At 39.0% G+C, this 27,133-nt stretch overlaps 1 protein-coding gene across 1 annotated transcript in view; it reads right to left on the reverse strand.

Annotated features, from left to right (window-relative positions):
- The window catches only part of TMEM131 (transmembrane protein 131), a 93,835-nt gene extending 67,359 nt beyond the window's left edge, over positions 1–26,476 (reverse strand). The window contains exons 1-2 of the mRNA XM_053934530.1: positions 26,304–26,476; positions 6,584–6,645 (exon numbers count right to left, since the gene is read on the reverse strand). Of these exons, the coding sequence (XP_053790505.1) occupies positions 6,584–6,645; positions 26,304–26,469 (228 nt within the window). The 5' untranslated portion in view covers positions 26,470–26,476. The remainder of the gene's footprint in view (positions 1–6,583; positions 6,646–26,303) is intronic.
- Positions 26,477–27,133: the final 657 nt, after the last annotated feature.

Genomic DNA, 27,133 nt, shown 5'->3' on the forward strand with positions numbered 1-27,133 from the left:
ACAAGCAAAGTTTTCTATATTCCTACACAAGAGAGTATCCAGACCAATTTAAAAGACTGTTGCAGTTAAAAGTCTCAGAACATTTTACATCTCACTATTTCATAGCTGGGTCCTTCTTGTAGAAGAGGTATGTCCTGCTTGCAACTAAATGTTGAGAGATAGTTACAAAAGTGATTCACAAATGGCAGCTTAAATCTTCATTGTTCTTAAATCTTCATGAGCTGTATGCTAATAATTAGTATAATTAAAATAAACTTAATTAATGAGATATATCTTGCTTAAGGTAATGAAAAAATGAATGCTGTAATCTGAAAAGTAGATGAAAGTGGACTGAAGTACTTCTTGCCTTGGTCTTTCATGACCCAAGCTCACATAAGGAAACAAAAACCTCATCAGTTGACTGTAGCTGATGCAACAGCTGTTGACACTGTCTTTGCAACAGTCACTCCTGAGCACCAATTATTTTTAATCTAAAGCCTGGGGATGGCAACTTTTCCAGTACAAGAAGGAGAAGAACTTCAGCTGCTCACAAGCCACACAATGAACTAAGATGGCTCTTACTCTGTTATAAAATCACACACATGGGAAAGAAAGCTCCAGAGGCCATCTAGTCAGCTGTTGCTCAGTGGAGATCTCATTAGTTCAGGTGAGCTTTGGGCCATCATGTTTTGTGTATCTCAAAAGATAGAATTCCTACAACTTCTTTTAATAACCTGGTCCAGTGTTTGAACATCCTCAAGTTTAAAAGTCTTTTTTTTTTTTTTTTTCTTGAATGGAAATCTCTGTCCAAAGTTTCTCATCCTTTCTCTGCACACAATGAAAAATCTGGTTCCTGTTAATTCCACGCTGCCCACAGCAACCAGTTTTCCTCTTGGTCTTTTCTCCTAATAGCTGAAAAAAATGTATCCTAACATGAGATGCCTTCCAGCCCCCAACCATTGTTGTGGTGTGTCTTCTCCCTCCTAGATGTATAAGTCCCTTCCCCTTTCCCCCACTCCAACTCCTACTGTGAGCCCTACTTGTCCATCTTGGAAGAAGTCCAGACAGGGCATCGCGTGATTGGTAGATTCAAAAGATTCCCCCTGCCCCCCAGGGAGTATTGGGCAATCTAGGTGCCTTTTTCTCCCTGGGACCCATCTCCCCTCACCTGGGTGGTTAATCCCCTGCCCGCGCCCGGTTTTGTCCTGGGGGCAGGGGGAAGGGCAGGGACTTCTGTTGGAGCTGTTAGTGGATTCAGAAGCTCAAAGCTGGAATAAACACTCTGGATTTAACCCTCTGGCTGAAGTGACTCCTTCCTTCACCATAGCCCAAAGTCTCTCCACTGAGGAATACCATCCGCTGGGGTTTCTGGCAAGCTTGCAGCCACCTGCAGCCTCTGGGTGAGCTAAAGGGTGTCTCTGGGGTTAAACCACCCCAGCTGCTGCCATTGAGCTCAGCAACCGGGCAAGCCCGGGCGTGTTCCTGCAGGAAATATTGGTATCCCCAATAAACCATCCTGTATTACTCTGCTGTGCCTGCTCCAGTATAGCAGTGCCTTCCTTACGCTGGGTAGCTCAGACTGGACACAATACTCAGCTGCAGCCCAATAGGAGGGGGGAAAATCACACCCTTTATCTTCTGGGTCCACATTTGTCCACAATTCAGTAGGCTGGCAGTTGTCTTTGCTACAACAGCACATGGACAACTTATGTTCAACCTGTTCTCTACCAGAACCCCCCTATGTCTTTTCTGCAGTGCTGCTGCCACAGCCCAGCCTATCCTGTCACACAGGGTTGCTCCCTCCCAGGTGCAGGCCTTGCATTTGTCAGAGTTGAAGGTCATGAGGTTCGTGTCAGCCTGCTGAAGGCCCCCTGAATAGCAGCCCTGCCTTCCAGTGTAACAGCTACTTTGGCCAATTTCATAGCATCTCTAAACTCAATGAGAGTACTCTCCATGCCACCAACCAGGCTGCTAAAGACAGCACTGAGCAATGCTGTCCTCACTACCAAGCTCCATCACAGGTAACTAACTGCTAGCTGAACTCTGTCCTGTAGAATACATCCATCAAGGTCAATGGTCCAGCCTCTTTACTGCCCACCTACAAGCCTGTATTCCTAACACTTTGGCTACAGAGATCAATGAAGATCACATCAAATCCCTTTAAAAAGTCAATATATAATATGAAAAATAGAGTTAATTAAAAAACACGCTTAGACTTTGCTCCCTGAAAACACTATTGCTGATACACCAGAACTGAAAGCTTGCCACTTGTGTTAAGAGAATTCTTTGCTGTGCCACTGAGAATGAAGTATAGATCATGCACAAAATACTAAACTTCCACCAGTAAGAGATCAACACAGCTGAGTCCTACAAAAGTAATTCGGTCCCACGTCTTCTGTGTTACAAAGCCACTGTAAGTCATATTAAGGTCCTGTCTCTTTGTCATGTAGGGCCATTGTAATTCTTGCTATCAAGTCTTTGTAACAAGCAGTTTACAGCAGTTTATGAACAAAGACAGCAAATCTGTATTAAGTATATATAAGCATGCAGGCTTTCTTTATTCCCACTATTTCAGCTAGTCTGCAAACCAGTAAATATCAGTAAAATAACTTCTAGGAGTTTACCTGTGAAAAATGGTTGCAAACACTTATGATTATTGTGGCAGATTCATGTTAAGATAATTTGACTGAAAAGTCTTGCCACTTTCTTTTCTTATTTTAGCAAAACACTACTTAAAAAATACTACTACATATGCAGAAGTACTTTCTAAACATTCTGAATTAAAAAAGAAAACTTTGCTCTGAAAAATAAATTTTCCTTTACCATTCATTTTTCAAAGCAAAGTCCTCAAAAAGTGAGCTAGTATGTTGGCTTAACATGAAAGGACAAATCTTTAAAAGTAACAGTTGTAGTTTATTTCAGCCCTCCTAATAGTTGCAGATGACATCATTGTCAGAGACATGAAGCATCTGTCAGATCTGCACAAGGGTTCAAATAATCAGGACAACACATGGAGGGAATGGCCTGACACTGACGTAGCAAAGTTCAGCTGAAGGAGAGCTTAAATCTAAAACTGGGAAGGGAGTAACTGATAGCACACTAAAGAAAAAAAAAAAATGTGCCTGGAAAGCACAGTGAAATACAAACTATATGAGCAAACAAAATACTGTCAAAACTTACAACTCGTTTTGGCATTACTAAAACAAGCGTTACTAGACAGGGAAGGAACTACTCTGTCCTCTCTCTGAGCACAATGTCTCAAATAAATGCTACACGTTAAGTAGTGACAAATAAAAAATCCAGTAAATTTAGAGTGTTGTAAAAAACTTGCATGAAGAAGCTGTAGGTAGATTTCAGCACAAAATTATCAAGATGAAGAGGCAAAACAACCTAACAAAAAACCCAAGTACACATACCTTTGAGAAAAAAGCGGCAGCAAAACCAGCTTAGGCATGAAACTTACATACTTCTCTAGATGTTTTAAGAAAGGAAGAGTCAGGCACCTGCCAGGTATAGCCTATCTACACACAACACCACCTGAAAAATGAATATGTGATGTTCCAAAGTCCTTTACAATCAACTAAGTCTATGACTCTGAAGTGCCAAACAACTATACAGACATCTGCAAACCATCTGCTGTTGAAAAAAACCCCAAACCCTACACTGCATTTTCATTAATACTATTCTTACCCTATTTCAGGATCTAAATGAATTATTTGAGGAGTTCAAGAAGTTGAGTTCTTAAAGGGACCAATTCATGTGAATAGACAGAATTAAGAAATTCCCTTGTTATTTTAATTTAATCCACAGGCAGAACTAGCATAAATTTATTTAGAGATAAACCTTTAATCTGAACACACATGCTACAGAATTCTCACTTTTCTCAGAAGGTTGAACTACACAGCATAGCACTTTTTAAACCACAAACTTTAAGTTCACACCCAGAGAGTACAGTCTCTACTTTTGCTAGTTATCCAGTAGCATGAGCTCATGAAATTTCCATGTCAGTTTATTTTTACCAATGAAATGCTTTTCTACTTAAATATTTAAAGATTTATTCTCTTTCAATAAATAGCAGTTTTCAGTCAGACTGGTCAAACCAAGCGTTTCAACACATTCATTTTTCACAACAAAATTCCTCAAGTGTGATTGAAAGACATAAGTAGTATTTTACCAACAGGATGTAGCCCAAATTAGTACAAAAAAACAGTATCAAGAGGGTCCACACTAACTGGAAGGAAGTGGCAGGAGTCCCTAAACATAAAATTATTCAAGGCTTGGCATTTGATTTACTTTACTTGTAAAACAACTTTCAAACAAGAAATAGCTTACTTCCACTGTAAAGATATCAGATTCAGATTCCTGGGGGAAGTAGAGATAAACCAAGACTGGAGATGGCTTTGATACCTCAATGATTATTAATCACTTGATGTACTAAATTGGTTATTTTTTATATTAAAAAAACCACAACATTTGTTTGAAGGTGACATAACATTAGACAACACTGATTTACTACTACATCACAGTATTTGTAATGAACAACAGACATTTGTGAAAGCTTATGGAAAGCCCAAAAGAGAAACAGCCAGTGACATCACAGTAGGTTTAAAACTTTAGTACTTGCTGTTCACAAGACATAAGTATAGTTTCACAACAGTGTAATTGCTTTTTTTTAATTGCAGGAAGTAGTCACAAGATGTCACCATATTAATATCTACATGAAAATACCCAAATAATTTGTAAGCTAGAGAAAACAATGTATGTTATCATTCTCATTAAAAAGAAGTAGTTTCATTTATATAGGTATATTTGGCTTAAGAGCCACAACCATAACATAAAACATACAAACTACTTATCAGAAATTTTGTCTCTCTTGTTTTGTTTTAAATCAAAGATTCAACAATTTAATAAGAGAAGTGGCAGCCCAATGCAGAATTGCTTGACTTTGTCCCACCATAATAATATTGCTACATCTTGCAATAGTTAGTATAATTAACAATCCTTTTACTTTCCTATCTTTATATAACTTATTGAGTGGCTCACAGCAGCACCATTACTTTCTAGTCTAATAACCAGTGTTTAATAGTGCTAAAATGAGTAAGATAATTACAGATTTTTTAAATTAATTTGAATTAGCTTAAAAAATAATCCTGATGAGAAAGGAACACTTAAAATATATATGAGTGAATGCAGCTACCTATCATCTATCATTACCTTAAACACTGGGCCAACGATGTCTCTGTTGTTTTTATTAAACCCCTTGTGTCAAAATATGTTCTAGTAGAGCATGTAAAAGAAATGAAACTAAGCCTTGTGGGTTTTTTCCTTATATTTATGGTGATATGTAGTATCTTCATGCAAGTTAAAGAAATATTCACAGTTGAAATCTTTGATAATTGAAACTGTAACTACTATATAGAAAACTTCTACCACTCTACACATTCAAACATAAGCTTATACACAGATATCTACTATGAGAATATGTTTAGCACATGACAGCTGAACAACTGGCTAATGAAGAACCTGATGCTTTTTTGTTTGCTTGTTTGGTAGGGCATTTTGCTTTGGGAGGGGTTTTTTGAGGGGTTTGTAGTGGGGGTTTCTTATTTGTTTTTAACTGCAATGTTTCCTGTAACCAGTTTACATAATTTTGAAGTATCTTACTCTTGTACATTACAGTCTTAATATCTACAGTAAGATATTCTTGAGTTACATTAAGGACTGAGAATTGAAGAAAGAAAAAAAAAACAACCTAAACAACTTGGTAGGCAGGGAAAAAACAAGACATCATAAATCTGAAACATGTAATATGTTGATGCATATATTGACTTTTCTCAACTACACAGGAGACAGGAATTATAAATCAAGCACTGCATTAGTAACGCCTCTGCTCTCTTTCAAGTAGTAGACTATCACCATCAACGAATTTTAAGAAAAATATTCTCAACATACATGCAATCCACAAAATACATGCATATGAAATCCTAGTCAATAGAACTTCACAGCTATGTAGCTCTAGTATCAAGCCATGTTCCTGTGTATGTCATCCCAGCTACTTCCACCATCTCAAAATTTCAGCATATATTCTTTAAAACTAACTTTTTTCCTGTTTTAACTCAGACCAAAAGAAAACTAACAGGAATGGCAACATTATACATAAAAAACAACTGTTTGCAACAGTAATTACTTTAGTAATTAGAATTTCTTTAAACCCAGTGGTAACTTGGTCCCAGGAACTGCCTTTAGGTTTGTGAATCTTGCAACACTAGCAGTTCCTACAGATGAGTTCGCAGTTGCATCACACCTCTAGATCAAGATGAGCCTTAAACACAAAGTATCCCCCCAATTTTTCTGAGAAAGAAAGAAGAACCTGTGAGAGAACCTGTGGTAAAACCCACGAGTTTTACCAAGACAAAACATCAAGAAAACAGAATCTCTGGCCACACTGAAGCATGCTGTTGAACGTAACTAGAAAGTTCAAAGGTTCTGTGGACTTGAGCTTAATGCTTGCTTGTTTTCAGAACTCCACAAACCCATGAGTTCAAAAAGCAGCTATCAAAAAGATGCACCATTGCTAGATCAAACAATTTATTCAGCTACATACCTGCAATAGGTCTCCTTCATCAAAACGTAGCATTTCTATTATGCCATCCGACTGGATGAAAGCTGCAAAGAAAAACAAAAAATTAAGTCATTTAACAAAAATCCATTTTGTTACTAAATCAGAAGAAAAATTTAAACATCTTCATTTTGTAGACAGAGCTATGACAAACCAAAATAATAATGTATAATCTACCAAAATAACAAACACAAGTCTGTGATGCTAACTTTGCTGGAGAAGTACCACACTTGGCAAATTAGTGTTTTATCTTATAAAAGTTAAATTCTAAAGGGAATGACTTCTCCTAGGGTCCCAAAAAAGAATGATTGTACCAAGCCAACTCCAAACTTCAACAAATACGACAGGCTGGGTTCCTGAACAAATGAGTTTAATACATCTAAGCTCAGACAGAGTTCAGACACAAACAGAATTTCTGTTTCATTTACACACCAATAATCTTTACTGTACATCTGGAAAGCCTCCTTCACACTGCAGCCTAATCCTTGGCATGGCAATAATCCTCTCCATCTTGACAGGAACACATTAAAATTTGAAACAGTTTTGAAGTGTTTGTATCATAAGGTTAAACTCCATGAAAAGTTCATGCCTCAGTCAAATATAGGATCCTCAAACACTCCACTCATTTCCTCTACATGTTTGGTCAGGCAATTGTTTTTCAATTCCTCTTAAAATGTAGGGAATTCAACTTTCTTCTAAAGACAAAGAAATAAGGGCATTGCCCTTCCTGTAAATTATAATAATCTGTACAAGAATGAGTATGATTTAAAGAGGAAAGAAAGGTTCTAAGAGTTCTACATTTTTTCCCCAAAAATCTACTCACATACACACACGAGGTCTTTAGAATAAAATGCAGCAGTAATCTCAAATGAGAAAATTGTATTTTAAAAAAAAAGGTTCTGTAAATAACTCCTCCTCTACCCCATGTCCTTTTTCCATGACTGTCTTTACCATGTACCATTTGTGCTAGATGAAGAAGAGAGTGATAACATTCCTCTCTTTCCACAAAGAGGAACAACTTCAAAAGGAAGAAATTAAAGATTTTCCAGTACACAGAAGCACACAGTGTGCTTCTGGAAGATGGATTTTGAATCCTAGTCTGAAAAAGGAGACTTAGACCTTTATCTCCTACTTTGAATCTTTGTTTATTATAACATCACCAACAATGCCACTCTATGATGCTTTAAACAAAAAAAGTGTCAGTACTTTCAGAAAACAAAAAGCACTCTTGGTAGACAGTAGTAAAGGCACCTACCATATAGAGAAACATTAGTTTTGACATATACTTGTCCCAAACATTTCTTCACTGGCTGCTTTGGTGACACCTCACTCAGTACCCAAAATTCACTATGCTACTTAACATATCATTCTGCATCCCTGACTTCCCCCACACATTTCAATACCTTCTCCTTAAAGGCACAAGCTCCACAACCTTGATTTCGTATGACCCAAAATAAAAGTTAACATAAGACAAAGATTGCTATCATCTCCAAAAGTCTCTTTTAGTATGCAAAAACCCTGAAACAAATTTAAAAGATCCCCAAACAGCAAAGTTTTATACAATTACTTTTCAAGCTACCATACCACACAGTTCTAACGTGCACAGGCTGAAAAAGCCCAGCTCAAGTGGAGTGTGAGAATCACCATAGAGGAGAAAGGGAGAGCTCATAAGCAACACACATCCTGCAATATTTACACTGACACTGCAATATTTACAGTGCCATGAGAAATCCTAGTCAGTAGTGTCAGCAATAAGTTAGTATTTTTTTGTGTGTGCTTATTGCTATTACCTTAATGTTACTCAAAACAAACAAAAATCAATCCTTGATCCAAGAATCAGGAGTTTGGTCAATCATTTATACTGAAGAGCTATACAGAACATAGGGTAAGAGAGTAAAATAAAAAACAACAAAAACCAAACAAACCAAAACAGCATTTGAAGAGCTGTTACAAAATCAAGTCCTACAATTTATGAAATTTTGTGCTTTTAAAACTTAAATTACTGGAATTCGTCTGCCAGTTTAAAGTTTAATGCCAGAACAAAGAACAAGTGAATTCTTCTCAATTTAACTGACAATACATATGATGCAAGACATTAATTTCATGGTCTAATTTTGGTTTTAAAATCACTGAAAAAAAAGGCTAAGTGTATTGTAGTGCAAGATGTAAGAAAATGAAGCTTTGACATGTTAGGTTAAATGCAGAGTGTGACAGTTAATAGTGATTTCACAGAAGTGTCATGCTTATCCTCTGCACAAGAACCCCAAATTACAGATTAACTAGCACAGAGGGAAAATTATCCATTTTTAACTTGGGCAGAAATACAGAATCAAATTATGTTTTCTCATGTAATTGATTTATTGGAAGTTCAGCATTCACAATTTAAGAAATTATAGATACAAGCAAACCTTCCTATTAATCAAAAGGAACTGCACCTCTGAAGCTGGACTTTTTGGCATTCTACTGCTATCTAGATCTCTAGTTTGGAAACAGAGAATACACAACACTTGATTGTGACATTAGGCACAAACAAAAAAAAGTCATTAGAAAACAACATTTTATAGAAATGATCTATTAACAACCAGCAAAACATAAAAGCTATTTCACCTAATCACCAATTCTTAGTATTTTTGAGGCTTTTTTTTTCCCTGATTTAAATACGATGCACTATCAGTCCAAAGAGCAGAAAGCAGAAACACTTCCTCCACAAGGATAACACACACTGAAGCCCCCAGAAATTAGCCCAAGTTTTCCACCCAAGCATCTTGAATGCAGACAGACCTTCTGTAAGCCTCTAACACTTTTTCAGCCACTCTTTAGTTATTTCATCTTTACAACTTATGAACAAAGCAACAGATGTTACAGAACATTTTGAGCAGATAACACTGTTAAATAGAAGTGCTATTAATCGCTATATAATTTAAGAAATGTTTTCAGAGAGCAGATGACAGTGCCAGGTGAAGTCAGATGCACTGCAAAGTCTGGCTGCTGTCCATTTCACAGCAGACACAACCAAGATGGTGATGAAGTTGCTGTGGTTATACCTTTCATTTTGGTTTAGACTAACTTTCAAGCCTGCATTTCTCTCTATTGGTTATTTCATCAAAGCAAGGAAATGGCAAGTAAATACATATACCTTAATGAGATGAAAGCTTGTTTTTGCAACTGGCTTCTCAGACTCTCAACTCAGGATGAAACAACAAATCACCTTATTCAAATGAGGCAAAACTAATTACATTTTAAAAAACCTCCACTGACGAGTCATAAAGAGTCATCCAAATCCCTCTAAGAGCAGCTCTCAAACCATCCAACATGGACCATGGAGATGACAAAGTCTTCTTCAAAGTGAAATGCTGACAGTGCCCTTGTGAGTACTTTTTTGCCTGTTCCAGAATTAGAAGCAGTTGCTCATCTTTCGCCATTGTGCTACCTGACCTAAGCAAGTTCACAAACTTTGCAATGCAAGCCCAAAACCAGTTTTTACTACCCTTTTACACAAAATACGTATGTCACCAGTAGACAATAGGTTATTACCAATATGCAAAGTCACTGTAAGTAATTAAGTATGAGATCAGTGGGTATGCTTTATTAGGTGAACCATTCCCCATGCTACGGAGGAAGATGACTGTTTTCTGCTAAGTCCCTAACAATTTCCCCTGGGAAAACTTCTTCCCAAAGCTTAAGCTGATACCATCATGGTCCATTACCAGTCTAATACTGTAACCAGTACTTTAATACTCTGGAATAGTAAAATGCAGCAAATTAACAACTCTTCCTGTGTCATTTCAGTCATCCCTGCCCCATGACTGGTGACTGCTACAAGAGGGGCACAACATAATATTTGGGGTTGGAAGCATTTCAGCTGTCACAGTGTGATCTGCCACTGCACAAATCAGCAGCCAAGAAGCCAAATTACACATTAGGAAAATAATTTCTTCCTGACCCTATAGGCAATTGAAGCCCTGAAGGGTTATTATAATAGCTATTAGTCAAACTTTAAATGTTCATGGACCAAAGAAGGAAAAGGATACATATTCATATCCGCAGATTTCAAGGCCAGAAGAATCTTAGTCTCATTTCCTCTTCACCTATGATGAACAGAATACTTTCTTCTGAGAGGTATACATAAATTCCTCTCAAGAGAAAACCTTTATCCTTTCAACTTCTGCGAAAAGCAAATGTAAGAGATTCATGAGACTCTGTAACAATTTCAGTCACTCTCGCTACTAGGATATTATATTATTACAGGGTCAATTTTTTTCAGCTTCTAGCTTGTGTATTCTTGGTTTCCTCTTTTCAGACAGTAGGTCACTACTAACAGAATACATAGAAGCTAACACTAAAAATACTCTAAGCTTCATTTTCTGTTTTCAATCTACAACCTTTAAAATGCAACTTCTTTGATTAAGTCAGCTTTACTATGAAAAGCCCATAAAAGATACAAGAAAAAGACCATGATCCTAGTCTTTCCACTTGCTCCAGAACAGCTTATTCTACTGACAGCACTTTCCAAGCATTGCAAACTCTTTAAAAAATGGCAAAAGAAAACCAATCAACACAACCATAGCCCCCAGTCCCCAAACCACAACTTTCTGGAACAGTGAAAGCACTATCTAGTCATTATTGCCAGCAGATTCCTAAATGCTTTCCCCTGTCCTTTCCAACAGCATCACAGTTCTTGACAGTAAACACCTAACATGACAAAAATTAAACCAACAGTAGCTGAATTAACTTAAATTCCTCGAAGCTTAAGCAGCATCTTTTCACAAGTTTATACACCTAATAGAGAAATCTTGCTCAAACACATCCCTATTTTGACTGCCTCTTGTCCAAGCCTTTCATATTTGGGGCTAAACCAAGAAAAATACAGACCTATAAACCATCAAATAACAAGAAAATGTTAAAATCCTACACATCTCCAAAGCAAACAAGAACTTAATACCAAAATCACTTTAGCCAACACCAGTCTTTAGCTGTGACTGAATTACACAAAACAGAATAAATTTGCATGCAATGTGAGAGCAGTGAATATGCCAAGGCTCTTGGTGCACAACAACAACAAAATAATCTCCATGGCTCACAGTTTATGAGGCCTACTCTGACTGAAATCTGATTTTTAAGGTGGCTTTGCACACTTATCTTTCCTTTAGCCACTATTAATTTTTTCATTTTAATAGGGAAGTATATTCTGGCATACATACTTATAAAAACACTATTCTGAAATATAACTTAGCTCTGGAACAGCTACTCAACAGCACTGCATTGATTTATTTTTATGTTAATGATCTCTATATATTCTCTTACATGCTTGCAAGAACTGTTTTCTTTCCTAAGTCTTGTCTAAACCAGTTTTCTTTCTTATAAACTGGATTTATACAAACCTGTATCTAGTAAATTAATTTTCTTCCAATTCTAAAAATAGTGCCTTATCTTACCAAAATAGGGAAACATCAATTATTTAAATAATTACTAATTTACATTATGTTTTTTTAAAAGTCCAGTTTCTAAGTCTTTGTCTTAATGACTAAGCTCACTTCAAGATAACTACATGAGCCAATTCCAATGTGCTAAATACCATTCACCTCTGTCTATGTAATTGTAATTGCTACATTTGTATCACTGTTGGTTGAAGGGCAGAACTAAACCTGGACAAGTTATTTTTAAAGCTCTCACTATGAATTAACTGCTTATGTACAGTCACACAATTTTAATCATCCTGAACAGTGGAAAACTGAGCAGCATGGGGAATACAGGTAGGTGTATACAGAATGAAAAAGTAAAATTATTATGGATGGAAAATTACATTGTAAAAAATAAAATAACCATACAGATGGGGGAAACAGTATTACACTGTAATGCAAGTGACCATTTTAATCAGCTTCAGGACTACAGAAGTCTGGTGAGCCTTAAGAAACATGTCCCAGTTCATTGTCCAACACAAAAAAATCTGTTTAAAAAAGGCCTGCTCTCCAAGACGGACAAGTCAGTGCAGCTATCAGCCTGGATTTCTGCCTACGTCCCAACAGGTGACTGTTCACTGGAGATGTAAAAGGTCATTCTCTTATGAGACACTGAATGTCAGGCAAGTGAAAATCACCAGCCAGCAGGCTTGCTTTCCAGCTAAATCCTCCTGCACCTACCTAGGCAATTTGCTTGTTTATTTTCTAGTACTCCATAACAAGAGGAAATTAATAATTTTTCCAGCAGACCTCAGGAAGAGCCATCACAACAAAGAAAATACACATAATGCAGTAAAGATCACGTGTACAAATGTCACACTTTGAAGTCTTTTTACACAGAAACATATTTATACTTTCTTCATTATTAAAATCTCTAATGACCATCCCTCAAAAAGCCAACTGGCCAAATTTGTATTTTCTGTTTATATATATTAGATTTGAAATAGAACCATCCTTAGATAATACACTTTAATTATCATGTGAAATGAGAAAGCAATACATTAAGCTAAATAACAAAAAGACAAAATCTTCATCAAACCCCTCATTTTGTATTACTCATTTAAAAAAATTTCTGACTTTACACAATACATAGTCAAGTAAGTTCATATGCAAGTTAATACAAGCTTAACAGAGACAGTAGATCACTTGCAATACCTGAGCACACTACTCACTATTTCACAGTGCGGGGAGAAAAGTACAACGATTTCTACTTTGCTGCACACAACAGCACAAACTGAGCATATCACTAACACCCAACTAAGTCTGCATGTAATCATTCACTGACTTACTTTTGTGTCATTTCTGCCTTCAGATAAAAGACAAGCTTCTTTGGCCAGCAAGGCCTTTCCCTAATAAGAAGAGCTATCACATTGTGCTCATTCCCTCATCTCTTTTCCCCTTAGTTGACTGATACAGATTTTTAGGAATTCAGTCACCAATTCAGTTTTTAAAGCTAGCCATGAAACAGAAAGTGACAGTATGATTCTGATTCAGAACACAGGCTCCAGACAGACAATGAAGCTACTGCTTAGACTGAGAAAGGAAGAAAGTGAGTCTCCAGCCTGAAGCCACTGCTCACACATCTGGCTCACAACATGTGTTTCGCGCTTCAGAAAACAGTGCAACTGCATCAGGGTTTCTTTTTCAGTTAACACCGATTAGATGTGTTCTGTCATAGATATAACCTTGCAAAAAATGATACAAACATACATAGAAACAGAAAAGCTCACTGAAAATAACATGTACTCCACCTAACAACCCGCTTTTATTTATATTCCTAACAAAATTGCATTAGATGATTTCAGATTGACAAACAAAAAGATTCGTTTTTATTCATACACTTTTATTCTCAGATGCTTATTTTTTACTCAGTCTGTATTTCCACCTTACAGAAATGTGCATTTCCATCCACTTTGACTAAAGCAATTTTTACTTTCATCTAGTTTTTTTGTAACGAGTGTAAAAAACTATCTGCTGTTGGCCAAAATGGCAGATTTCAGGTGGTAGCAATAAAGGCCATAAAACTTCACTTGGAAAAAACCACCAAAATACTACTTTGAAAGCTGCCAGATGCTTTAAGTTGGCGCTTTACTTTTAAACTTTTCAAAAATTTCATTAGCTCCTCCAAAGATATTTATTTCCTGGCTCCAAAATGCTTCTCAAGAAATAATACTCAATTGCATTCATAGGGGGTATGAATGAGAAAACTTACTTTAAAGTAATTTAAAAAAATTAAATAAAAAGGAGAAATAATTCTCTAAGCAGGAGAAAAATGTTCATGCATGCTATTTTTACGCCAAAGAGAACAATACTCCTGACACTCATGGAAACTTCTCAGAAATCATTTAAAGAGAGTAAAAAGTTAAAAGGGAGCTAAAGAGAAAACAAACATCTGCAAATAGCATCCATTTTTTTTTTTTGCTTTGAGCCATACCAAATGTGGCTTTCTATTCTTTCTAATGATGGCAATTTTAAAATTTCAATACATTAAATTAAATTGTACTCCTATACATGTATTGTTATGGAATGTGTACAGACACAAAATTATTTGGAACTACCCTCAAAAACAAAGTAAGTTGTCCTGCAATGAAAGGGGGGAAAACAACAGTCCCGCCAAAAGACTCTTAAGGATTTATCTCAATTTCTCAAGTTTTAGCTCAGAAACTTTTCATTGTGGCAGTTTTACTGCTCATGTAGCACTGAATACTGATGTGCAAAAAGATAACATGCACTTAATAAAATTCTAATCTTTTTAGCATATAGAAACAATTATAGCATACAGCAACAATTCAATATGTAGCTTGCCAGGAACAGCAGTCAATTCATGGCTTCTGGAGCCTCAGGAGAACAATGCATTAAATGACAATAATTTCAGCTATTACCATTAACATCACTCTTCCAAACTTACACTCTCATTAAATGATCCACTGAACAGACCCCCCACTTACTCAAAAAAAAAAAAAAAAAAGGTTGTATCGACACAATGGAAAGACCCACCTAAAAGGTACATTCAGGATGATTAAGGACCTTAACAAACACCGACAGAGATCAAGCACTGTTCTCCACGCCATAGAAAAGAGGAAGGAAGATGCAATTTTTAGAGTTCCCAAAAAACCCTCCACAGAACAGGAAGGTGACAAGAGCCAGGCAGATACCTCCTGACATCAAAATGCCTTGCTGGCAAGGTGAATGCAATCAGGTAAGAGCTACAGCTTATGCTCTGTGGACACTGCTCAGTTTTCCATCCTTACTCCTGTCTTGGTAGCTACTACAGAGAATGCTTTCTATCACTCATCTTATGGCACAAAAACAATAGCCGACGAAGTGAGAGTTCTGCTCTCCTCCCTGCCTTGATTTTGCTTCCCTCCTTTTTTTTTCTTGGTCAGTTACCAAGGTGGAACTGCAAGAATTTTTAGAACAAGGGTACAGGAACAACACAGTTGTTTAGATTTTGTTGTGTAACAGTTGCGACTCGGTTAATACCAAGTTACCGGACAGAAGTATCATTGAGAGGGAGGAGCACAGTATCCACGCCCCTCCTACACTCCCGTGGCAACACTCGAATGTCCACTGGAAACAGCTATTAAGCCTGACGACAAGTGAAAGAGTGGCAAGATAATGCCTGTTCAGCCACCACATAAAGTTTATAAATACAACAATTGAAGGCCAGGAAAAGGTAGAAAAGGTCTGATGTTAAAGCCATAGTGTTAATGACGTGGCAGTAACACTAGGTATTGATTGCTGAGCACAGCAGCTCGTTGACTTGCCATGAGGGAGCACAGACCACCAGCAGGGAAAAGCTGGCTGCAAGGTCTGATAAAACCAGAGAAGAAAAGGGTGGAGAAGAACAACTGAAAGTTTTGAAAGAAGATAAAACACAGAGCAAAACCAATTAAACAATACAGGCAAATTTCAGTTTGGGGGGAACACTCCAAAAACATTAATAAGAAATTAAAGGTGCAAGTAGGCATAGGGAAATTAAATGGTTGCAGAAATGCAATTTAGCTACCCACAATACTTTGGAAGCAGTTACCCCTCAGAAGTAAATAAATAATCTCTTCTGGTCAGACTCTTTTACAAACAGCTGTGATGATCTAAGTTGACACTCGGTGCAACACAGATCATGATTTCACCAAATAATTCCAAACACTTAGGCTTAGTGACAGAATATGTTATGGAGAGAATCTAATTCAATCATCACTAAGCTGCCCCCTAAGACAAGCTTCACTCAAAAATAGTTCTCATTTCTATTTTGATATGCCTAGTACTCAGTCGCAACCTAAATAGGCACCCCTTTGCTAAATTCAACATTAGAGGGTTTTTTTCACAAAACAGGTATTTTTAAAGGACAATTAATTAAATACCGCTAAATAAATAAATGTTTTATTCAATTTCTGAGATCCTTAGTCTAGTCTTTTTCCCTAGAGAAATTTCATTTAATCAAAGGAAGAATTCACAGCACTCAACAAGTACTAAAATGCTGATCAAATTTTCCACGATGAACTGGAAGTTCATTTCAAGCCTTTTCTCCATCAGATAACAATATTCAGTAGTACTGATTGGCAGAGTGACTTCACCTGTGGAGATTCAGACTGTCAATGACAACTATCTCTCCTTTAACATCAAATGTTTCGGACCTTTCTCCCAAAACAAGGAGTTTATTAATCTTTTTAATATTTTGGACAATACAGGTCAGCCAAAAGTATATGGGCACATCCTGACCTAGTTAAGCTCCACAAAAGGCAACTGACAAGGTATGTGATAATATAAAAGTAGCTGTATCATAATATAAAAGTTATACACACACACCGCCCCCCCCCCTTCCTTATCTTCGTAGGACAGACAACTCAGAGGGCAAGAGCAGCCTCAGTGCTTCCTAGTATACACTAAATAATGGTAATTTCTGGTACCTCTAAACTGCCTGTTGCTGGCTCCACAGATTGAAGTTGCACACAGATTCAGAATACCAAAGCAAACAGATGAGAAGAAAATGGTTTCTAGTGAGGACCAAGTACTCCATGTCCTCCACTGCAAGAAAGGAATAGTCAAAAACTTCACAACATTAACTATCCAAATCTCTCAGTATTTCCTCAGACATATTAGCTGCACAGATTGTTAAGTATAACTTTAATACATCTTGTTCATTAACATGTAAACCACAACTGAATGTATTGTTATACTGCCAGCAGCTGGCAATGAAAAAACTAATAGCTGTGCTATGCTTCACATGAAAGATGGGACACAAATACTCCTTTTGAAACAAATTTTTCAAGAGAAAGAACAAAAACATGGGGACAAATCAAATATATGTGATCCACCATTACAGAAATAAGGAACAGTTGACAAGGTCTTGTTTTTATCTATGATCACCCTTTTTTAGTGATGGAACAACCCATTATGCTTCCTGGTACAATTACAACTCTGCTTCTACCAAAATTATATCTGCATTACTATTACCATAGTGCTGACTTCACCAGAGTTACACAAAAAGTCAGACTTCTGTCTTACAGATATTCCCATCAGCTGCAACAAAACTATCGCAAGCTCCAACTAAGTTTTAAGATCACAGGGAAGACACAAAATATTGAGATGGGGAAACTGAGGGTGAAACAGACGTTAAGACTGTCATCCAGCTCAACCTTCTGCAGAAGTACAGTGAATGCTGAATTTGGATGATGTCACTTTAGGCTGTCATTTAGCTGAGCCTTGAAAACCTCCAAAGTCAGAGATTCCATAACCTCCCTAGAGAACCTGTTTCAATGCCTGACCAGCCTCACGGTGAAATACAGACTCATTATGTCAAGGCAGAAGATCATCGCCATCCTGAGTGGAAGCCGTGACAGACGGGGGAGTCAGTGATCCATGCAGGAGCCAAGCCGAGCAGACCCACGCCTGTGCTGGGCTGCATGTCTGGGCTGGCCGTCGGGCCCATACTGCACGTAGTCTGTGGCTGCAGGGGGAGCCCAGACAGCCCTCTGAAACAGAGAAGCTGCAATCAACACCACCAGCGATTATGCCACCTGGGTGGCCTTGCTTTATCTGAAAGCGCAGATGGAAGTTCCCATGTGAGCATCCTTTCTACCTGACAGCAAAAATTATGAATAGTGTTGTCTTCTTGTAAGGAAATCCAGCAACAGAACAACATAGAGTAACCTTTCTATGGATAGGGTCTGCATACTGTGTTGCACGTGGACTCTTCAAAGGTCTGTTTGGTGCCACAGCATCAAAAGAGATCCAAGATTATCTATACTATTCTCTCTATATGAAAACAGAATTTTCAATGCTATTTTACAGTGTCCAAGTGCCTCTCTTACTCAGATCATCACAGAGCATCATCTCCCAGCACAAAACAAACTTTCCTGTTTAACTTTATGGCTGCTGTCTCAGGCTCCAGCCGTGCATTTCTGTCGGGCTCCATAAACTACTTTGATATTGGCATACTGCCACAAGATCCCTCAGCCTACATTCATAGGTCATGTACATATTGACCATCCTTGCAGACTTCCAGTGGGATGGCAGAGAACAAAACTGGATGCAGTGGTTTAGGTGTGGTCTTTTAAGTGCTGACTAAACAGGAATAATCATGTTGTTCAGCCCAGTGGCTACACTCCTGTATGTTGCCAGGGTACATTGCTGACTCATGAACAGCATTTCCAGGTTGTATTCCCTGCAGGTGGTTATTCTGTCCCATATAAAGGGCTTTCCATTTGTCCTTTTTGGATTTCATGAAGGTCCTGTCAGCTCATTGTTCTGTCCTTCTTAGGTCTCTCCAAAATGCAGACTTGCCCTTGAGTATTGGTACATTCCAACTCCAGATCAGTGACAAAGATCTAAAGCAGGACAGGTCCCAGAACAGAGCCAGGAAGAGCTCCTTGTAGCCAGCCTCTGAAGCAGAGCATGAACCACTGCTGGAAATAAACCAAAACTATACACCTTGCAGTTTATCTAGTTGCCCAGATAGTTTTTATCATTATCTACAAAATCCACCTGTAAATATTTTTACAGTATTTTGGTGCAAATCACTAATTCACTTAGATTTCTTCTGTGTTTCTAGATTATTTCCTATTTATTTACAAGCTTCAGATAAGCACTCTTTAAATTCATTTAACATATTATGACACTTATTAGGAAATGTTGTGAACTACTTAAATTGGTACCATGCTTGTTTACAAGTTTGTCTCCTATCATCACTCCTTCAAATGGTGATTTAATCTGATTAACATCATACTAGCTGTGCTTCCTCACTTAAACAACTTTAAAAAACCTAACCCTATAACCAAGGGTTGTCTGGGATTTTTCTAGTTTAAGTAACTTTAGAAAGTCCACGCACATCCTATTACACTGAATCCATACATTTCAACATAGACCTAGGTGTTCAACTGAAAAGAACCCTCAGATAATGCTTAAGATATTGCAAAGACAAATTGCTTCACGAAGAACAGGTAATGGATCCATTTATAAAATGACTTAAACAAAGTATGTTGCATTAGAGTCAGACGAACAGTTCTATTACATAACATTTTGCAGCTTCATAGAGCACACAGAAGGAGCTGTAGTGTAGTTTCATTTCCTGTACAGTTCCTTCCACTAAATTTCACTCAGATATCTCTAAAACCACTTCGATAAGGACAGGAAAACTGCTGTTCTCAGATGGTTTTCTGCTGCAAGCTATGCCAGGCAGTAAGAGGAGAAGTATTAAAAATGCATCTATGATAGTCAGAAGATTAATCTGGTAATTGTAGCAGGAAATTCTCAAACTACTGAAACACCTCAATTTTTTACTCCCTTTTCAGGGATTGGAATTACATGGCAATCCTTCAGTTCTTTACTATTGCCCCATTACATCCAAGGTTTTCAAAGAGAGAGAGAGACAGACATGACCCTGGTTTAGTCCCTTTAAAATTCCAAAGCAACAGTTATCCAAGGCTGCTTAAGAGAAAATGTTAAAACCATATTTCAAAAATGTTAAATGCAAATGCTGCATCACATCTTTGCTGCAGTCAGTAAAGACTAATTATTCCATAAGGACAGTTGAGAAAACAGAAATACACAGCAATCCTGCATCCCATTAAAATTTTAACAGCCACCTCTAAAAAATCCGTATCTGACATAAGTTTATTCTTTGCTTGTATTTATGACTAGAAAGATAAATTGGAGGTATTTAGTTCTGATGGTCACTGGTTCCTTTGGTTTCTCCCCATGCAAGAAGAAATTCTGCATCCTCTGTCTTGGCATAAATAATTACAATGCTGAAATACTAACACAAAGGTTTTGAAAAACAGGAATTATGTTTAAAATAACTAGTTCAAACTCAAGTTTGTTAACTCCCACAGTGTGAATGGATCCATTCAGTTGCTTCCATTGTAAGGACCAATTGTGCTCAACTTTTGGAACTACAGGATAATGCAGGCTGGACATGACCCCAAAGGCTCCACCCCAGTCACCTGATCAGAGAACATCTAGTTAGAGGAGGCTGCTCAAGGTATTACTCAGTCCAGTTCCAAGTAACCCCACTTATTACTATGAAGAGTAGAAATTTATTCAACTGCTGTCTTTTAGGGAAAAAAAAAAAAAAAGCACGAGTGCCTCTTACACCCAGGTAAGTTCATGCTGTAGACTGACAAAGCCAGTGGTGCTACACTCGACAGAAGGTACGAGCAAGAGAAATAAAAGAGATCATTATAGACTTCTATTCTCGCAGAAGCCACAAACACAGGAACAAACCAAACTGGTTCTACCCTGTGCTTCAGTCACATAACTTTTACTGCTCATTATGCATGAACCACAGCATCCATCATTCACTGTCAGACTCCCAGGTCATTTAGCAAGTTTACTGTTTGAAAAGATTATTTGAACTTACAGACTCTGTAAATCACACTGTGGAACCGTAACACATCACTTTAAGCAACATAAAACTGGGTAGGCTTTGAAATAAAGTGACTCACAGGAAATGTCCAAGCAAACAGCTGAAAATTTTAAAATGCACAAATACATCCAAATGACTCAGAGCAATCCATATTGCAATCGTTCACAAAAAAATCACAACTGAAAGCTTTAAATAAGGCATAACCTATTGACTTCTGCACACTCTGGTGGAATTTCATGTTAAGCACTACACAAATCCATAGCAAGTTCCTTCAAGAGATGACAATCCAAGGCCCTGAACTGAGCATACCATCCTTCAATGGACCTCTACAGGTGAGGGGACCCCAGTCTGCTTCACACATGCAATACAACTGAACACCAGTGAGGGAGAAAGAGGTGCAGGGAGAGAACAGCACCCACTTTGAGATTACATTGAAGGTCATGGAGAATATGGGGTCTCAACTTCCTGTCCACTGCAGTAAAATTTTTCCGTTATTTTAGTCCAAAGATTTCACAAGCAAGAGACTATTCAATCCAAGCACATGGTCAATATTTTTCATTCACAAGTGCACAGACACAGTGCAGACCTAATCAGCTGTCCCACACTTAAGTTTCAAAACCACAGTGAGATAGCATGGTCAATTTTTATCCACATTGTTTTCCTCACACTCTTCATGATTCTGATGTGCTACTTCAACTGCTGGAGTGTTTCCAGTTTGATTGAGGTCATTCTTTCTGAATCAAATTTTGATTTAAGCCAGAGTCAAAACACCAGCATAAAAGTAAAAGCTGGCATACTGTAGATTAGTTCTGACAGCAGGATATGACAAACAGGCAGTAGATGTGAAGAGACTTTTTATAATATTAAACATATAAGCTTTCTCTCAATCATCTTCCAATATTAATCTAGTTTTGATACTCCTGTGAAGTATCCTGGTTTGCTATTTTAGATATCAGGAAAAAACAAAAAGCAAGTTATTTGAGATTAGAAAGAATGACAAAAATGGAACCAGAATTCCAACATATGACAATATCCCACTTACACTCAGTAACTAACTTAGTTTCTAGGAAGCTAGAAGAGAATACATCAAGCATTAAGAAAAAAAGAGCTATTTTCACAGGTCTATCTGGTTTCATAATGTAGATGTTTAAATAGAATTTTTTTTCCCAGATCCAGCACTAAATGTAACTTCAAAAATTACAGTCAGTTTTTGAACATAGCCTAAATATCAACCTTGCTCTACCTGCACCTATGTTGTGAGCAGATGGGTAGGTAAGAGAACTATCAAAGTAGTCTCAACAGGCTTTCAGTCAGCTGGCCAAATAAAAGGGGATTAAAAAAAATGAGTTGTATAAATTGAAGATCTTCTAAAAATATATAAATGTATATAAACAAGGGAACCAACACAAAACAGTTCAGGTAAAAAAGCATCCTCATGTCAGACATTTATCTTCAAAACACTTAACTTACCCTGGGGTTATGGCATTACTATGGCTTCCAGCAACCTAAAACCCAGAAGGCTATTCTGTGTATGGTGTGTGTCCTCCCCACCAAAAACAACCACAAAACAAAACAAACCCTAAAACAAACAAAACAAAAAGCACACTAATATAAACTGATACTTGTCCCCAGTCTATGTGGCAATACAGAATGTGATAGTTACACTGGGAAAGGATAACCCTTACAAAAATCCTGAAAATCATACATATTTGCCAAAGAAACTCTAAAGTTATTTTTTGCCCCTCCTAAATAGCAAGAGGCTCTTTGAGACTGAAATTTTTTCCTGCCATGTCATTCTGTTGCAATGGTTCACGGATTTCCTAACTGAAAAAAAAACCCAAACAAACATAAAATTTTACAACCTTCTCAGTCTTACTCATTCCTCAGCAATACATGGGCACCCATGACGACCCAGCTAGGCACAAAAAAAGCACCACATATCAGTGTTTAGTCTGAAATTGATGTTTAAGGTTCTCTGGCTGGTTCAATCACAGTTTACTCTGCTATCTGTTCAGATACCAGATAATTTCCAGAAGTTATATTTTTCTAGTACAGAGAGAGTGTACAGCAATATCACAGTTCCTCAAAACTTTGATTTACAGCTAGAACATGTAAACATTTTCAGTTTTGCTTCTTGCTTTTAGGCAAAGATGTTTATGTTACATTTTCCCCTTCAAACTCCTTAACTAAGACTGGGTACTAGAAACAGTCATGTCTATCTAGAATACTCCAATATCAATCTTTCTACTTGTGACAGTTCCATCCATAAAGAACTGCTTGCTGGTTCTTCTCCACATGAAGCCAGCATAATCTCCTCTCCATCAGCTCCATCATTCCCCCAGTTTCTCCTCAGGTATATGCAAGGTAAGAGGAACAGTGTCCTCTACATTCATTTTTCATTTTCTTTTGTCATATTCTGATCTGTTCTTCTCACACTATTCACCTGGCACTTGCTTCTATCAAGTTTTTTCTGCAGCAACTTCTCTGGAGTACATACTGCACTGTGTCTTACTATAGCCACCTTCAATTCAGCAGTGCTCAGGAACAATAATGCACAACCTCAGCCCTAATCCCTCTCCACAGCTTCCTTCCTGCAGCTGCAGTGAAAAACGTATGCCCACATTTGGGAGATGGAAAGGATATTCCTAGCTACTTCTCTGCTTCCTGGCTATTATTTTTAAACTGTTTTACTACATTTAACTTGACACAACCTGGTAAAAGCTAAGGCAATTAAGAATAGAGCCTGAACACCCTCCCCTCCTTTCTTCTCAACTGTTTCATTTTGAACTCCAACCTTGGTCTAAAGGCCCAGTGTCCAAAGTGGTCCTTCCTCTCCTGTGTTCAGTCACTACCTCTTGCAGACTGGCATTTATATTGTAGCTTAAGATAAGTGGGACTAGATCTCACAAGTCCCTTTAATCTTTGTCTTGCTTTAAAACTATTGTTTTGTTTATGTTTTGTTTTGCTTTTTTTTAATCCAGGGTTTAAACAGTCATTGCACTCAGCAAACAGAAGCAAGACAACACTTTCCAACATGTGATCCACAAATGCAGACTGCCAGTGAATTCTGCTCAGGAGTTCATAAAAGATGAATAACAGAAAAAAAACAGACAAACACCAAAGAAACACTTATTAGTGATCTTAGATGTACCACTCATAGACTACCGTAAGCAGCAGAACACTTGGCCAGAAAAGCAAATGTCAGAAATCTGAAGACTAAAAGAAATCCATGTTCTATTTGAGAAACAAATTCACCTTTAGAAAATGACAGATGTGGGATAAATTTTAAGTAATAGACTGTATAAACAGAGGTAAATATTATCAGTACAAACTATTCAATTTTATTGAGGGGCTTCAATTGTATCTGTTCAAACTCTGTTGTTCCAGGCTCATTCTTCTCTCTCTCAGGATTTTTTCATAGAGGAGCACAGAGAGAAGAAAGTGAAAACAAATTCTATTTCTGCTCCTTGTTTTTCCTATGTGGAATGTGTTTGGAGAATTGTTTACCTGGGGTGATTACTTGATTAGATTCTGGTGAGGATTGTTTGAGCCTGATGGCCAATCAGATCCACCTGTGTCTGGACTCTCCCAAGAAGGTCACAAGTTGTTAGTTAGATATGGCAGTTAGAAAAGTAGGTATGTAGTTTTAGTATCTCCTTTAAATAGTATATTAATGTATTATAGTATAGTTATAATAAAGAAATCATTCAGCCTTCTGAACTCGAACTTCTGACTCAGACATCATGATTTCTTCCTACTGGGTTCACCTGCATTTACAATACTCTGTGAATCTAAAACTGCCCTTGTTTATTTAGGAATGCCAAGAAAGTCCATAGAGGAAAAAACCCAGTATCTTCTTCACAAATTAACCAACCAGACCATGGCCTCAGCTGTCACAACTTTTAGGGTATGAATCAATTCCATCATACCACTATATGACATCACTGACAAAGCTTATAAACACATATACCTTATTACCTGTGAAGGAATGCAATCACAATAAGAGTTAAAAATAGAAATTTCTCAAGCATTTGAACTCTCTTAGTACCTCAAGACACTACAGGCCACACTAACAAACTTACACATTCTAATCTCTCTAAGGATATGGGATCATACACTGTTTTCTAAATGTTTACATTCCCTGTAGACAAAGTCAAATGAACAAGAGTGGCTGTGCAACAACTGATTTGGGATTTTAATCACCTTAATATCAACATCCTCATATTTGTAAAAAGAAGCTACTAGGAAATTACTGGAATTGAGCCCTTCTTTAGAAAGATATATCTATTTTTTTTATACATGCCTTATTAGGATGTATTTCTTCCCTCAAGTCTAGTCTAGACATACGACTAGACCCTCCTTGCTAAGCTCCTATTCCATACCCTTTTTATTCTTAACTCCCTTTCTTCCTGTCAGACCTCAATCTCCTCCCTCTTCTGGTGCAGCAACTTGCCTGAAAAGCAAATTCTCCTGTCCAGCCAAAGTAAAACTGTTTCACCTACTTCAGTAACACATTATATTTACCTGCTGCTTTTTCATGCTGCCACACAGCCATGCTTTCAAGCAGACTACGAGTCTGCACCTTGGAAATGCTTGAAAGCTGTTCTCAGCAAGGCTACAGATTATGCTTAGGTGTTTCGCTTGGGGCTTTTCTTCCTTGCTAAACCACAATGAAAAGACTTCACGCCAAAATCACAGACACTACAAGTTAGGGAAAGTCCAGCAGGGACTTTATAAACTTTGAAGAAAACGCCATTGACTCCGCAAAGGCTCCAGAAACCTGACAAAAGTTCGGGGAGGAAAAGGGGTGTCCCACTGTCACTTAATGAGGGATCAAAATCCAATCCATGCAAAAGCGTGAATTTCTGTCCTTTCTCATGCAGCTTCACCGGTCTGTTTGGCTTGGCTTCGTCTCCTGCTGGAAGCCTGCCGCAGGGAAACCAGCTCAACGCGAGAAAGCCTCTTATTTTATTTATTTATTTATTTCCCTTTCCCCTATTTAAAGGGCAGCTCCAGCTCCATCCCTGTCCCCGCGGCTGTCAGGGAGGAGAAAGCCCCGCGAAACGTCAGCGAGACACATACACGGGCACACACGGACACAGACACACACCCGCACTCCGGCAGCCGCGGTGGCGGGGCGGGGAAGGCAGCGCCGCGGCTCCCCGCACACCCAGGGCAGCGGGAGCGGCGGGATGCGGGAGCCGGCGGGATGCGGGACAAGGGACGGCGACCCCGGGGCGCCTCCCCAGCCGCCCCCCCCACCCCGCCGCCGGGGAGCGGGCGCGGGCCGCGGCCGCCAACGGCCCCACCGCCACCGGAGGAAGAAGAGGAGGAGCGGGGGGAAGGAGGACAAGAAAGGGAAGGGAAATCTGGGTCTCACCTTCCTTCTCGGCCCGGGCCGTGTGGAGGAGCAGCGCCAGCGCGAAGCGCAGCGCCGCGCCCCGCCAGGCGGCTGCCCAGCCACCGGCGCGGGGGAAGGGGTAGCTGCCGGGGGAGCAGCGGGGGCAGCGGGGGGAGCAGCGTGGGCAGCCGGGCGCCGCCGTCATCGCGCTGCTGCTGCCGCCGCCGCCGCCGCGGGTCCGCCGAGTGTCCGCGTCCGTCTCCGGCCGGGCCGCGGCGCGCGCGCGGAGGAGCTCGGGGAGGGGCGGGGCGGACACCCCCGCGAGCGCGCGCTGCGGCTCCTGACGCGCGTGTCACGGGGCGCCACGCCCCCTGGCGAGGCCACGCCCCTAGCGAGCCAGGGCGGAGAACAGGTGCCATTTTAAGTGCGGGCAGGGCGCCCTTCCTGTGGCCCTGGGACGCTTTACCGACTAGGTCGCTTTGGTTTAACTTTTTTTTTTTTTTTTTTTTTTTTTTTTTTTTTTTGATAGCTTTTTCAAATGCGATTTTAGATCTGCTGTAAGCGCCGGCTATTCGCGGTGGGGTCACTCCGCCTCTTTAGCCCTCTCTTCTCTCGCTCTCTGGGCGGCCCGGGGGGCGCTGTTGTGTCCCCGCCGCTGTCGGGGCTTCTCCCAGCCGCGTTCAAGATGGCGGCGGGCGGGCGGGCGGCTGCTGCTGCTGTGCGCGGCGCCCCGCGGCCTCGCTGGAGAGACGGGGGCGCTTCTCTCCGGTGTTGCTGTCCTTTTCCCGTGTCTTATGTTCCCAGCTGGAGGCCCGGAGCGTTGTGCAGCAGGGGTGTCGATAGCTTCACCCTGAGGGAATCCCCACCCC

Source organism: Vidua chalybeata, chromosome 2, assembly GCF_026979565.1.
Source record: "Vidua chalybeata isolate OUT-0048 chromosome 2, bVidCha1 merged haplotype, whole genome shotgun sequence".
Classification (NCBI taxonomy): domain Eukaryota; kingdom Metazoa; phylum Chordata; class Aves; order Passeriformes; family Viduidae; genus Vidua; species Vidua chalybeata.